Source organism: Myxine glutinosa, chromosome 10 (genome assembly GCF_964187855.1).
Source record: "Myxine glutinosa chromosome 10, kmMyxGlut1.1, whole genome shotgun sequence".
Classification (NCBI taxonomy): Eukaryota; Metazoa; Chordata; class Myxini; order Myxiniformes; family Myxinidae; genus Myxine; species Myxine glutinosa.
Genome location: NC_136270.1, coordinates 60,203,820 through 60,218,305, shown reverse-complemented (window position 1 = coordinate 60,218,305; position 14,486 = coordinate 60,203,820). Strand labels below are relative to the sequence as shown.

The 14,486-nt window shown below is 51.9% G+C and overlaps 1 protein-coding gene across 1 annotated transcript in view; it reads right to left on the bottom strand.

Annotated features, from left to right (window-relative positions):
* Nucleotides 1–1,736: 1,736 nt before the first annotated feature.
* LOC137433695 (cerebellin-1-like) overlaps nt 1,737–14,486 on the bottom strand; it is a 157,368-nt gene continuing 144,618 nt past the window's right edge. The window contains exon 5 of the mRNA XM_078785187.1: nt 1,737–2,076. Within this exon, the coding sequence (XP_078641313.1) occupies nt 1,879–2,076 (198 nt within the window). The 3' untranslated portion in view covers nt 1,737–1,878. The remainder of the gene's footprint in view (nt 2,077–14,486) is intronic.

Below are 14,486 nucleotides of genomic sequence, written 5' to 3'. Positions count from 1 at the left end.
ATAATGATGACGTCATCGGTCACGTGGTTCAGCTACCATAACACAAAAGTTTGTTTCAATACAAAAGCCCTAAAAACCACTTAAAACACGTCCTGGCGAGGGTCTGCAATCTCTGATTGCTCTTTCTTGTTTCTCTTTCTGTTGGCCTTTCTCCTACATTCATGTGATAGGAATGAACATTATTTTCAGCAGTTTCGTTCCCAAACACCTTTCAAATACACTCAATTTTTACTTAGAACATGGTAAATGCAAACTTTGATCAAACAACATCCTCCATTGCTTTGCAGGTGCCAAAGTTTAAGCTGTTACAACATAATGTTATATCATGCATTTCCTCTTCCATGAAAATCTCCCCCAAAAAAAATCAGTACTGATTTCCTGTGGTACCTTATAATCCCCAACATCAGTGTCTCCCTTACCATCAAATTATTTAGAAAAAGATGTTCAGGAACGCCCAATTCCAATTGTTTTACTCGCAGGAGTACTTTTTGAAGTTAATTATCGACATCGTCGTTCCACATGAGACGATTGATGTGCATGAAACAACTGAACAGAGACCATAGGATGCGTGTTTGATAGTCAGCGGCGGGTCCAATCTGGCATCAGAGAAGTCATACTGCTCTGCCAATTTCAGTACATTAGTCATGGAGGGGAATAAACCAAGAAGCCTGTATTTCAGGCCATCAAAGCTTCCGATGTTGTGCTCGGCATGCATTCATCGAGACTCTAACACTCAATCAAACTAAACATACAAAGTTGTCTATGTGGCCACGGCAATGATTACAATAGCTCACCATGAGTGATTCTTGTAAGTCGGAGGAATAACAGCCTCTCGTCTTAGCTGGAATCAACAATCAGGTAGTTACACTCAGCAGTAATCACCCTCATTGTCATCCTCGTCGTATCCAGTACTAGATAATACGTGTTGTGTTTAGTGCTGGTAACTCTCCAAAGTTTGTCCATGCCTCTGTCGTCACCAGGCCGTATGCATTCACCTGCCAGCAAAGAGTATATTCTACACCAATGTCAGATCTGATTATGGCCACAGTAAAACACTGAAAAGATTTAAAGGGCTGAGTAAGACTGTGTTCAGGTGCATCATCCACGCAGGCCTTTGGTCATGAAAACACAGAGCAGTTGAAAAGGTTAACACATTCACGTGGTTAATAACGCAGTAAAGCAATCACGACACAGTACTTGATGAGTAAAAATGGCAAACGGTTGAGTCTGACTCACAAAGGCATTGATAGCATCATGGAAACTAATATTTTACCACCTTGTGTTACTATATTCAATGTGGTGACTCCTTTGATGTAAAATGACAGCTGTGCAATTTACACGTTTTCTGAGTTACAATATCAATGGCAAGACCCCGAAATGGGGCTTCATCCTTCTCATCGGTTACGTTATCATTGCTCCTGCAACACACAGGAAGTGATCTCGTCTTCCGCTCTTGCTGCAGCAACGGTTCTCTTTATCGATCGCACGCAGTCTGTTTTGTTTATCAAGATCTCTCCAGCTGCCCACTCATGTCAGAGAGTCCAGGACACTTATTTACCTTTACCACCACAATGCCTTCTTCATTTTGCAATTTTGTTTATCCACAGGGCCAAAACATCATGGAGCAATGACGCAGTCATTGTACACACGGGTATACGTATCCTACGGGCGGTGGTTTACTTTGGAACCTTTTTCTGTACAAGTGATGCTTGCAGTTCACCAAGTCCAGCAGCAACATTAAAATAGCAAGACATTCTTCTGGTAACAATATTACCATCACCTGCCTATGAGGTACTCCTTTGGAAGGGTTGTAGGAATGCCGTAGAATATATCAGGCCCACCAGAAAAATCTTTGCGTCTTGCTGACTCCTCACCTCTTCATAGTGGAAAGATAAGGAAACCTGAGAAGGTAGAATATTTCCAGCCACCCTTGAGGTCTCCTCGCTCGAGCTTTAGGTAGGCTCGATCACCCCTCTCCATAAGCAGCAACACACCATTACTTGCTGCCTCTCGTGTCACATCCTGGTCTCCCGCAAAGGCCGAGATGACAGCCCAGTCATTGAGCACCAAACTCACCTGAAAGGAAAACATATATTACTTCAACTTTATGGTTAGCATCATGTTCATTTGATCATATGGTGACCAGTACTCGGGACACTGGACCAGTATTCCAGAAGTTGTAAGGTTCAGAATGACTGAAAGTGACATTTGTAAAGTTAAGAGGCCCGCCATTATAGCCTCCAAGGCCCTGATCATATGATCAGTGTCCTGAAAGTCCACACCAAAGGGCTCTGGATGATGGCATAGCGGGGAATTCCAAATAAAAAAAGCAGTATCCTGAACAAGACTACAGATGGAGATGTGAGGAAACAGGGCGAATCTTGCTTCACCTTTCTTAATGAGGAAATCTTGCCCCACCTTGCTCTAATGACCATCAGGGAGAGGGTAGTCTTTCTGGTCTGGTCTACTGCATACCAAAAGGCTGTACAACACATCCTTTGTGATACCAAGCACAAGTATTTTGGGAATACCATTGATCATGCAAACATTATACTATTCCAAACTGGGAAGTTTCTTATAAAATGCAGAGTAAATTCAAGAAAGACTTCCGTTATCCGAAAGGATACCCCGAAACCTAACTGTATTTCCATTCTATTTTTGCCTCTGACGTTCTTAGCTTAAAATTACAAGGAAACACTCTGTCAATACAACAATTACAAGGCCAATTACAAGGCTCATTTTACAATTACAAGTAATTACCAATTACAATTACAAGTTTTTCAAAAATTACAAAGCCATTTATTATTGGCTAAAAATTACAAAAAGCACAATGTGGCGGATGTGACCACCTCTGGCTATAGAATGAGGGCAGAAACATGATGATACGTTAATGGTAAATGATGCTCCTGTCTGGTGCTCCAATAACGCCAGCATCTTCGTACTCACTTGAAACAGTGTCTGCGCTTGTGGTATACATCATCCTGCTTACCTTGTACTACATACCCTCATATATGGTACCTGTACAAAAAAGTGTCTGCCACAAAATGATACCGAATGTGAATATATCATTTTACAGCTAAGGGTTGGGGTCTAATTCATATTTCTGGATTTTTTTTCATACCACACAAACATGTGTATATATACACACTAGCAGGTGATACCCAGTAGGGGAGGGGTTTGGGGAGGGGGAATGGGATTATCCGCCACTTCCAGGTGCGTGAGATTTTCCCAGTGATAGTTTCAGGATGCGCTTAACGTTGAAAATTTATGGAGTTGTTGGCCTCGTGGTGGTTACCTATTTCTGTGCGGGCCGGCGGTAGCACTGTCTGAGCCCACATCCCAATATGCATTTCATAGCGGCCATTGATGGCCTCAAAAATGATGTAAAGGCCAATGCGTGATACCTTAAAACCTTGCCCAGGTTCTGAAGTACCAACACTCAAAATTTGGGTGTTGGTACTTCAGCAATGTGGGTGTTGGTACGCCACCTCTCCAGCTTCTGCTTGTGTTTATCACCTCCATTAAACATCTTTAATGAGCCTAGTACGACCCAAACCGCATGTCCTTTCATATTCAACCAGCTGCATGAACACCAAAACATGCACATGTGAGTAGTTGTGCAAGGACGTGATCCAACCCATCTCCAGTGTCAGCAAGGAGGTCCTGTCATAATCCGTCCATAACTTTGAGATATCACGTGATACATAATTTTTGTCCCCATCTCTCAATGTGAAGAATCACTTTAAAAAGATCGGATCCAAAACTTTACCAAAATCAAATCAAATTCGTCCTTGTCACACTCACAAACTGTCCACCAATTGTCCTCCGAATTCGTCCATAACTTTTTGAGATATCCTGCTCACAAACAGACATACAAGGGTGAAAACATAACCTCCCTTTGGTGGTGGAGGTAATTAAATAATAACGATCAATTACACATTCATTGTTGAACTCCTACTCACTATTACAGCATTGACATGTGCAGAGCAACATTGACAACCGGTATTTTTACAGTAACATTTACCCAGCAGCTTATGGATCAATTACATATTACAACTAGAACGGCACTCAGTAGAGCGCATACCTCCGCCAGGTTGAACAGTTTACGTTTTGTCTCCCACTGAATGGCCAGATCTGGATTCGGACCTGAACCAAAATCGAATCAGCTTGTTCTTGTCACCTAACCAACTCATCCACCTAGTTTTATCATAACCAGTCCATAACTGGTGAAAATAACCTCCGTCCACCTTCAGTAGCAACGGTTAATATGGAGAAAAATGATTAAGAATGGGGAAAAAGAGTGATGGTCAGGGAATAGGGAAAAATAGAGAAAGTGGGAATTGGGTGGGGTGGGGGGATACGTTTGGGGATATGGGGGGAGAGGGTGGGGGATATGGGGGGAGAGGGTGAGGTATAGGTGGGAGAGGGTGAGGTATAGGTGGGAGAGGGTGAGGAATAGGTGGGGAGAGGGTGGGGGGTAGTGGAAAAAGAGGGAGGGTGGGGAGTGGGTGGAGTATGGGAAACTGAGAGAGATTGTGGAATTGGAGAAAAAGAGAGGGTGGGGTAGGGGAAACGAGGAAGAGATAAAGAGAGGGTAGGGTAGGGGAAACGAGGAAAAGAGAAATAGAGGGTGGAGTGGATGCTGTGGTGGAGATCGGTCCAGCAGTGTTTCTTTCTATGATTTTCAGACGTACACACACAAGCATACAGTACATACAGAGAATTGCCTTATTTAATATGTAAACATTGTTATGTCGGTTGGGTAGGCATATATAGATTTAGGTAGATCTGCATTGGTAGGTGCTTCGTCTGTCGTGTTAGAGAATCTCGATGTAATAAGTTCTGTTAACCCGAATGTCGGATTAAGTGTGTACCTGTGATCATAAGAGGATGATCTGGTGATAGGTAGATAGGTGATAGGACTAAGCTAATTCCCCTGTGTGTCAGACCTGGTGATCATCCCTTGTCCCGTATGGCAGCACATCACACACATTAGTTAGGCCCAATAGCGCACCGCATTAATTAATCCCCCGCCGCCAATATGACTGACCATAAAGACAAGCAGGAAGCAACCACGTACTACAATGCCATGGCAGGGCAGCAAACATCGATCAAGCAGGCAATAGCCACGCCCAGAAGGACTCTTGATTGACAGGGGGAGGGGCGAGCAACAACCAGAGCACCGATTGGAGAGTAGAGAAGAACTTATGATTGGCCACCGACCAATGGCATGGGAGCAGGGCGCAAAGTGCTCGGCCAATGGGAGGGAATGGATAAGATCAGAAGATTCGAGAAGAGAGCTGACGTCAGAAGGCGATCAGTAAAACGACTCGCTGACCGACATTTTCCTCTCTTCACCTCTGCCTGTCTTCGCCTCCACTTTTCTCTTCCTTTGGCCCTCTTGCTCTGGCCTGTCCGATTGAGTTGGCCCCTCTCGCTTTGGTTTCTTCCCTGCCCGGACCTCCCTTCTGCCTTTGCATTTCGTTCCCGGTTGGACCTTTCCTTTGCGAACCGCGAATTGCCTGCGTTACGACAGACGTCGGGGGAACGTTGGAGCGCAGTCGATTCTCCTCCCTGGCGTTCACATGCGATCAAGGCTTGCCGCTGGAGCGGGCCCGACCGGGGCAAGCAAGTGGCTCGGTGGCCGAGCAGTGTGCGAAGGGGGCCTTATCGATGCCTTGTGGACAAGGGCGTGCCGAGGTCTGCTTCGCACCAACATCGGAGCCGGACGGAGCCTGACCGACATCACACATCCAGACAGATAAGACGCATCCACAAACAATGTTTTATTTGATTCATTCTTCCTGTGTTGTGTATTTGAAGTGAAGTGTGGAAGCGCTCCATTAGAGGGGTTTAGGTTTTATTGTCGTATTTCATTGTTCTCGGGTTCCGTAATAAATATTTATTTCTTGTACATTTTACCTCCATCTCAGGTTGAGTTAATTTCCACAGGGAGAAGACATCGTCGGGGCCGTGAAGGTAAGCCGTGGCATCCTCCCCCGAACCCTCTGTTCGTGTATCGATCCGCCCTTGAATTGGAAACGCCTCAAATTAAGCTCGATTCCATCCGTGGATGCTCTGTCTTAACTGAGAGCCATCCACACGACACTATGTTTAATATTCAATATATGAATGGGGCATGATCTGAGATGGTGTTGAACACGACTTGGAAGAATGAGATTTAACCCCTGCATGGAAGAATGAGATTGAACAGATTGAGGAAGCTCCACAGGTGAGAGAAAAGAGGAATGAATGAGTGGAGATGAGCAGCAAGTCTGGAGTTTGACTAGAAGTTAGTACGAGCAGACCCAACCCAACACGGGTTGGGTGGGGGGACAGAACAAGGGAAAAAAAGGGCAGAGGGTGCAATAGGCAGTAGAAAGGAGGCGGTATAAGACAAAGACCAATGTCCTGTCTGCGATGTGAGAGTAACAGGCCCATAGACTAAGCATCATCACGGGAGAATCCAATGATTTTGAGGGTCTCGGTTTCCATGCCATCAAGAAGGAAAAGGTATGAGACAGGGACACCAGCCCAAAGGGGAGAGAAGTACTCCATAAAAATGTGGATGAAGACCAAATGTAAGCTGATAAAAGTTCAGATTTGTCAAGGAAAGACTTTGCATAACGGAGGATGCCCTGGCTTGCTTTGGAGACAAACTTGGATACGAGGTTTGCCTGAGAATGAGAGAAGACATGGGGGTGTGGGTTGGGCGAGAGAAGGAGTGGGGGTCGAGTAGAGAGGAATATATAGATCATATGGAATAGGGCAGGGGGTCAAAATATTCAGGATTTAGCATATGCAATAAGTGTGTGACCTCTCAACATAATAACTAAGCCTGGTGTTGGTTTAACAGTTAAGGTAGCTGGCTCAAGATCTTGGGGTCTTGTGTTTGAGCACCTGTCGTGCCGTTAAATAACTCCAGGTGGGTTGACTCAGCCTGTTATCCTTCCGAGGTTAGCAAAACGAGTACCAGCTTACTGGAAACAGGTGGCACTGCATCAGCAGCACGGATGTGCTCCCAGCAATGATGCAACCAGCGGTCAAAGGCTGCATAAGAAATAATAACCTACATATTACACAAGAGTAATTCTTCAGTCATGATAAATTCAAACACGAGGCTCACTCAAGATTCAAACTTTAAAATATGACAATGAAGGAACTGCGCTCCAACGCGAGTTGAAAGAATTGACGCGACCAAAGACGGAATTCGTCCGAGTTGCTTTATTGAAACAAAACAGCTCAGGTATTCTGACAAGCCCGTTTTTCGGGCAACAATATATATACGCATTTATGTCGGGAAGTTTGCCCGGCAAAAGCTATACCGGGCATGCCCGGGTATCAAGGGCGAGCCTTGGAAAGGCGAGTCTGGACCTGCCCGGGCGTGTTTGGCTGCGGCCTGGCAAGTCGAGGCTGGGCATGCCCAGGCGCTCTGGGCGAGCACTGGAAAGGCGATAGCGGGCATGCCCGGACGCTCTGGGCGAGCCCTGGAAAGGCGATAGCGGGCATGCCCGGACGCTCTGGGCGAGCCCTGGAAAGGCGATAGCGGGCATGCCCGGACGCTCTGGGCGAGCCCTGGAAAGGCGATAGCGGGCATGCCCGGACGCTCTGGGCGAGCCCTGGAAAGGCGAGAGCGGGCATGCCCGGGAAAGACGAGACCGGGCGTGCCCGGGAGGTTCGGGCGTGCCCGGGAACAGTGAGTCCGGGCATGCCCGGGAGAGGCGCGTCTGGCCGTGTTCTGGCCGGTGCAAGGCGATTATGTACATCCAGCGGTAACCGCTACACACGCCCCTCCAGAATCGACCTGCACCGGCAGGGTCAATTTAAGGGGGGTCCGGATGACCCGGCCGAAGCGACCCCTGGAGGGTCGTGGGGAGGGGTCTGACGTGGTGGTGGGTGGTAGAGCGGGGGGAACTGTGGACGGGGGGCGGCCTCGCCGCGGAGGAAGGGCCAACCGTGGTGGTCGGTCGACGTCCATGTGCGCCGGTTTGAGGCGGTCCACAGAAATCCGGTCCGGCCGGCCGCCGAAGTCGACGATGAAAGACTTGTCGCCCCGTCGCAGGACCCGGAAGGGCCCGTCGTACGGCGGCCGGAGTGGCCCCCGGTGCGCGTCATGACGCACAAAGACGTACTCCGCTGTGCGAAGCGCCGGGGGGACGTAGGATTGGGGGCCACCGTGGCGGGACGTCGGCACGGGGGCAAATCGTCGGGCGGCCTCCTGGAGGTCCGAGCGCTGGCGAGCGGCGGACCAGGGACTGGTAGCGTCAGGCACGAATTCGCCCGGGACGCGGAGTGGCTGGCCGTAGACGAGCTCGGCGGCGGACACCTGGAGGTCTTCCTTGGGGGCCGTGCGAAGGCCCAAAAGGACCCACGGCAGCCGGTCGGCCCAACCGTCGTCCTGAAGGCCGGCCATGAGTGCGGCCTTCATGGAGCGGTGAAACCGCTCGCACAACCCATTGGCTTGGGGGTGGTAGGCCGTGGTGTGGTGCAGCGTGACCCCCAACGAACGGGCGACCGCGCCCCAAAGCTCAGACGTGAACTGTGGGCCGCGGTCGGACGAGATGTCCGCTGGTGCGCCGAAGCGCGTGACCCAGGTGGCGATGAACGCCTGCGCCACGTCGGCGGTGGTGGTGGAGGTGAGGGGCACGGCCTCCGGCCACCTGGTGGTCCTGTCCACCATGGTGAGCAGGTGGGTGAACCCCCGCGAGGGGGGCAGGGGACCCACCAGGTCCACGTGGACGTGGTCGAAACGCCGTTCAGGCACGGCGAAAGGTGCCAGCGGGGCCTGGGTGTGGCATTGGACCTTGGCTCGCTGGCAGGCCGTGCAGGCGTTGGCCCAGTCGCGGATGTTTCGTCGAAGGCCGTGCCAGACGAAACGCGCCGACACCAGCTTCTGAGAAGCTTTCCGGCCCGGGTGAGAAAGGCCGTGGATGGAGGCGAAGATGCGGCGCTGCCAGGAAACGGGCACGATGGGGCGAGGCTGGCCCTGGGAGACGTCGCAGAGCAGGACGGTGCCCGCGAAGGGGATGTCGGCCAGGCGGAGGCCCGTGTCCGCCACGCGGAGTGCCTGCACCGAGGCGTCGGTGGTCTGGTCGGCCGCCATGAGCGTGAAGTCCACGCCGAGGTGGACCGCGTTCGCGCTGGCCCGCGAAAGGCAGTCGGCCACGGCGTTGTCTTTGCCGGCGACGTGCTGGATGTCCGTGGTGAACTCCGACACGGCGGAGAGGTGGCGCTGCTGGCGGGCCGACCACGGCTCCGTGACCTTAGCCATTGCGTAGACCAACGGCTTGTGGTCGACGAAAGCCGTGAACGGGCGGCCCTCCAGGAGGTGTCGGAAATGGCGAACGGCCAGGAATAGCCCGAGCAGCTCGCGGTCGAACGTGCTGTAGTTTAACTCGTTCGGCCGGAGTTGCGGGCTGAAAAAAGCGAGTGGCTGCCAAACCCCGTCCACCCATTGCTCATGGACGGCGCCCACCGTGTAGTTGGAGGCGTCCGTAGTGAGGGCGATGGGCGCGTTGAGCACCGGGTGAGCCAGCAGCGTTGCGTTGGCGAGGGCCCGTTTGGCACTGGCGAAGGCCGCGTCCATGGCCGCGGACCAAACAATGTCATGCTTGGCCGGCTTGCCCCGGAGGGCCTCGTAAAGGGGCCGCATGAGCTGAGCAGCGCGGGGCACGAATCGGTGATAAAAATTCACCATGCCGAGGAACTCTTGGAGGGCCTTGATGGAACGGGGACGCGGGAACGTGGTGATGGCCTCGACCTTGGTCGGCAGCGGCACGGCCCCGGTCTTGGTGATGCGGTGGCCCAAAAAGTCAACGGTCGTTGCGCCGAAGTGGCATTTGACCGGGTTGACAATTAAGCCGTGCTCGCTGAGGCGACCGAACAGTGTTCGGAGGTGGAGGAGGTGCTCGGCGCGGGACGTGCTGGCGACGAGGATGTCGTCCAGATAGACGAAAAGAAACGGCAGGTCGCGCAGCACGCCGTCCATCAAGCGCTGGAACGCCTGGGCCGCGTTCTTGAGGCCAAACGGCATCCGCAAAAATTCGAACAGGCCGAACGGCGTGATGACGGCCGTCTTCGGGACGTCGGCCGCCCGGACAGGTACCTGGTGGTAGCCCCGTATCAGGTCAATTTTCGAAAAGATGACCCGTCCCGCCAAATGGGCGGAAAAGTCCTGAATATGCGGGATCGGGTACCTGTCGGGGGTGGTAGCGTCATTGAGACGGCGGTAGTCGCCACACGGGTGCCATCCACCCCCCGGCTTTGGCACGATGTGCAGTGGCGAGGCCCACGCGCTATCGGAGCGCCGCACGATGCCGAGGTGCTCCAATGCGTCGAATTCGGCCTTTGCCACGGCGAGCTTGGCTGGGTCGAGGCGGCGGGCCCTGGCATAGACCGGCGGGCCCGTAGTGGGTATGTGGTGCTCGATCCCGTGCCGCACCGCGACGGCTGAAAAAGTCGGCCGCGTGAGGGCCGGGAATTCCACGAGCAGGCGAGCGAACTCGTTCGTTGCCGGGAGGGTGCACGCCAGTTCGGTCGGCGCGGAGCTGCTCATTGTGCACGCCAGGGAGCTGAAGGTCTCGGCGTGGACAAGGCGACGTCGTTTGACGTCGACCAGCAGCCCGTGCGTGCAGAGGAAGTCGGCGCCCAGCAAAGCCACGGGGACGCTGGCGGTAACAAAAGTCCATTGAAAGCGCTGGCTGCCGAAGCAGAGGGTGACGACGCGTGGGCCGAAAGTGCGTATGGCCGAGCCATTAGCAGCGACCAAAGAGGGGCCGCAAACTGCGTCCAGCCTGTCCTGCTCGGAGGCAGGTATGACGCTCAGTTGGGTGCCGGTGTCGCACAGGAAACGCCGTCCAGACGCTTTGTCCCGAATAAACAGCAAGTTGCCCGAGTGGCCGGCGCTCATGGCTGGGAATGAACGCCGGCCCGGCCGTTTCCCGACCTGCCGAAAGTGCACGGGGGCCAGCACGTCTGAGCCTTGTGTCTGAACATGGCGTGGTAATAACACCACGCCCGGTCAGGTGGAGGCCCCGGCCGTCGTGTCGGAAGCGGGCGGTGCGGCGTGGCAGCCGCCAGTTGCACCGGCAGTTCGGCCTCCAACCGCGCAGGGCGCTCGGGCGTCGTGGGCGTCGCCTCGGACGGCGGCGGGCTCCAGGTAACCGCGCCGATGTGCTGGCCCGCCGAGGAGATCTTATCGGCTTCCCTGGCGAGGGCGCGGGAATCCGTGATCAACGTGCCAGCCAGGGCGAGGCGTACCGGGTTAGGCAGCTGACGGAGGAACAGCTCCCGGAACAGGAATGCCAGAGAGTGCTCGCCGAGCAACGAGAGCATATAGTCCATGCGCTCGGACGGGCGCGTGTCGCCGAGCTCGGGCAGGTCAAGCAGGCGCCGTGCGTGTGCTGCCGGTGAGAGGGCGAAAGCGCCGAGGAGGAGCGTCTTCAGCACGTCGTATTTGTCAGCAGCCGGCGGGTGCTGGAGGAGGCTCAAGGCGCGGGCCGCGGTGGCGGAACCAAGCGCCGCCACAACATGGTGGAAGCGGGTGTCGTCCGCGGTGATGCCTCGCAGGGCGAACTGGGAGTCCGCCTGGGCGAACCAAACAGCCGCGTGAGCCTCCCAGAAGGTAGGCAGTTTAAGCGTCACTGCCGTATCCATGTCGGTAGGTCACCAATGAAGGAACTGCGCTCCAACGCGAGTTGAAAGAATTGACGCGACCAAAGACGGAATTCGTCCGAGTTGCTTTATTGAAACAAAACAGCTCAGGTATTCTGACAAGCCCGTTTTTCGGGCAACAATATATATACGCATTTATGTCGGGAAGTTTGCCCGGCAAAAGCTATACCGGGCATGCCCGGGTATCAAGGGCGAGCCTTGGAAAGGCGAGTCTGGACCTGCCCGGGCGTGTTTGGCTGCGGCCTGGCAAGTCGAGGCTGGGCATGCCCAGGCGCTCTGGGCGAGCACTGGAAAGGCGATAGCGGGCATGCCTGGACGCTCTGGGCGAGCCCTGGAAAGGCGATAGCGGGCATGCCCGGACGCTCTGGGCGAGCCCTGGAAAGGCGAGAGCGGGCATGCCTGGGAAAGACGAGACCGGGCGTGCCCGGGAGGTTCGGGCGTGCCCGGGAACAGTGAGTCCGGGCATGCCCGGGAGAGGCGCGTCTGGCCGTGTTCTGGCCGGTGCAAGGCGATTATGTACATCCAGCGGTAACCGCTACAACAATTTATTTCTCCAACTTTTGGATTCTCCTTTTCCCTTCCTCCTCCAGACACGTACTATTTGTAGCGAAAGTGAACCAAGCAAAATATTGCTTCCCTAAGGGTTATAATCTTAAAATTATCCTTTGCTTCTCCTTTGTACTTAAAGAGCATTTTACTCTTCATACATTTGTTTAATTTCTGATCAAATAAATTTTCTCATAACCAGAAAGGAATGGTCCTGTGCCATTGATGTTAGTCCTTTCAAACTGAACACTGAAACAGCACAGATGTCAGTCCTTTCCGATGTAGTTTGAATTGTACAGACATTGGTAGACAATGGATAAATGCATCGACTCTATGGGATTTAAATCTGGGTTCTGAGAATCATATGCCAGAAAATAACACTAAACAGGCCAAACCAACACAAGCCAGTTGGTGATAACTTGTCTAGCACTGCAATCAACACAAACACACACATATACATACACACACACACACACACACACACACACACACACACACACACACAGCATTGAGCTTTTGTCTACTCCCCCACCCACCATATGTAGTCCATCTAATTCTGCTCTTCACTTGTCTTTCAAGACGACAGTTCACAATGCAGTCTCATTTTATAGCCTCACCTGCCTACCTCATGACCTTTTCATACTTGCCAATGTTGTTTTGTTTGTTTTTCCTCTAAGATGATGACCGGTATATATATATGCCAAGGTTTGGACAGGAATCGCTTGCCATGCAGTTACAATAGCCTGCTGCAATTCACGCACAGAGGTCGGCTGCTGGTCCAAGTTGTCGATATGACGTGTTATTTCTGCCCACAAGTTCTCTATCGGATTCATATCCGGGGACATGGCAGGCCACTCCATATGCTCTACACCACTGTCAGCAAGAAAGTGTTGGATCATGCGAGAACGATGAGGCCGTGCATTGTCATCTTGAAAGACAAAGTTTCCTCGAAAGGCTGCACGAGCAAATGGAAGCAATGTTTCTTCCAGAATGGCCCTGTACTTGAACTGGTTCAGGTTTCCATTCAGAACAACCAGGTCAGTTTTGCCCTCTGCATAAAAAGCAGCCCAAACAGTCACCCCAGCACCTCCAGCTTGGACTCTTGGCACTATACAATCTTTGTTGTAGGCTTCATGCACTTGTCTGCGCACTCGGACGCGGCCATCTTGACGATAGACCAGAAATCTAGACTCGTCACTGAAGATCACGTGATTCCAGTGTCCTGGCTGCCATTGACGGTGCTCTCTGGCCCACTGCAATTGGCGCTGGCGGTGTTGTCTGGTCAGGCGTGGCTTTCTCAGGGTACGCCTGGCACGATAGCCTGCTTGAACCAGTCGTTGGTTGACTAGCCTTCTGGATACATGCACATTTGTCAGTTGCTGCCACTCAGCCCTAAGCCGATTAGCTGACTTGGTACGGCCATTGCGGACTAACCGGTGCAGCTGGCGATCATCCCTCCTTGTGGTTCTGCGGGGACGTCCTGGCCTCGGTATTGGAGTAGGGACACCCCTCTGAGCATTTCGTTTCAGGATCTTTGACACCTGATCTTGAGTGATGCCATACTGCCAAGCAATAGCACGCTCTTTCATGCCGGAATTTCGTAAAGCCAGCGCTAAAGGACAAACAGCATTGTCGAGTTGACGGACCATCTCCAGGGGAAGCGGCAATAACTTTTGTAGACGTGCAGCAGTTGTTTTCCACTAATACAGAACGCAACAACCCTTATATACCCGATTGTGAAGCCAATCGTCAAATGTACCTGTCCGTACATTTTGTCACGCCACCTGTGATATAATCCTGTTATTGACTTCTTGCTGCGACAGACAATCAGTGACATGGTTCTTTTTACAAAGAAATCACCGAAGCGTAAAAGAAACTCACCAGATTGATATACCGAGTTCAGAAATTAAACCCAAGTCAAGAAAAAAAAAATGTTCCATATTAAATGCCAAGTCTATATATATATATATATATATATATATATATATATATATATATATATTGTTGCAGATATGAGGACTGTATTTTTTTTATTGTGTGCTTTATTATTATTATTGGTTATTCTGCGCCTCCTGCCTCCGGAGCTGTGTAAAGGTCAAAAGGGCGTCCCATAATTAGTCCACAAGCATACACGTCAGCCAATCATAGAATACCCCTGTTCGATAGTTATATCTTATTCTGTGTTTTAGGGTAAGGCTGTGTCTCCCATTAATAGAAGTACTCCATTGCACCAAGTGAAAGAGATAGATTCCCTTCATTCCCATTCC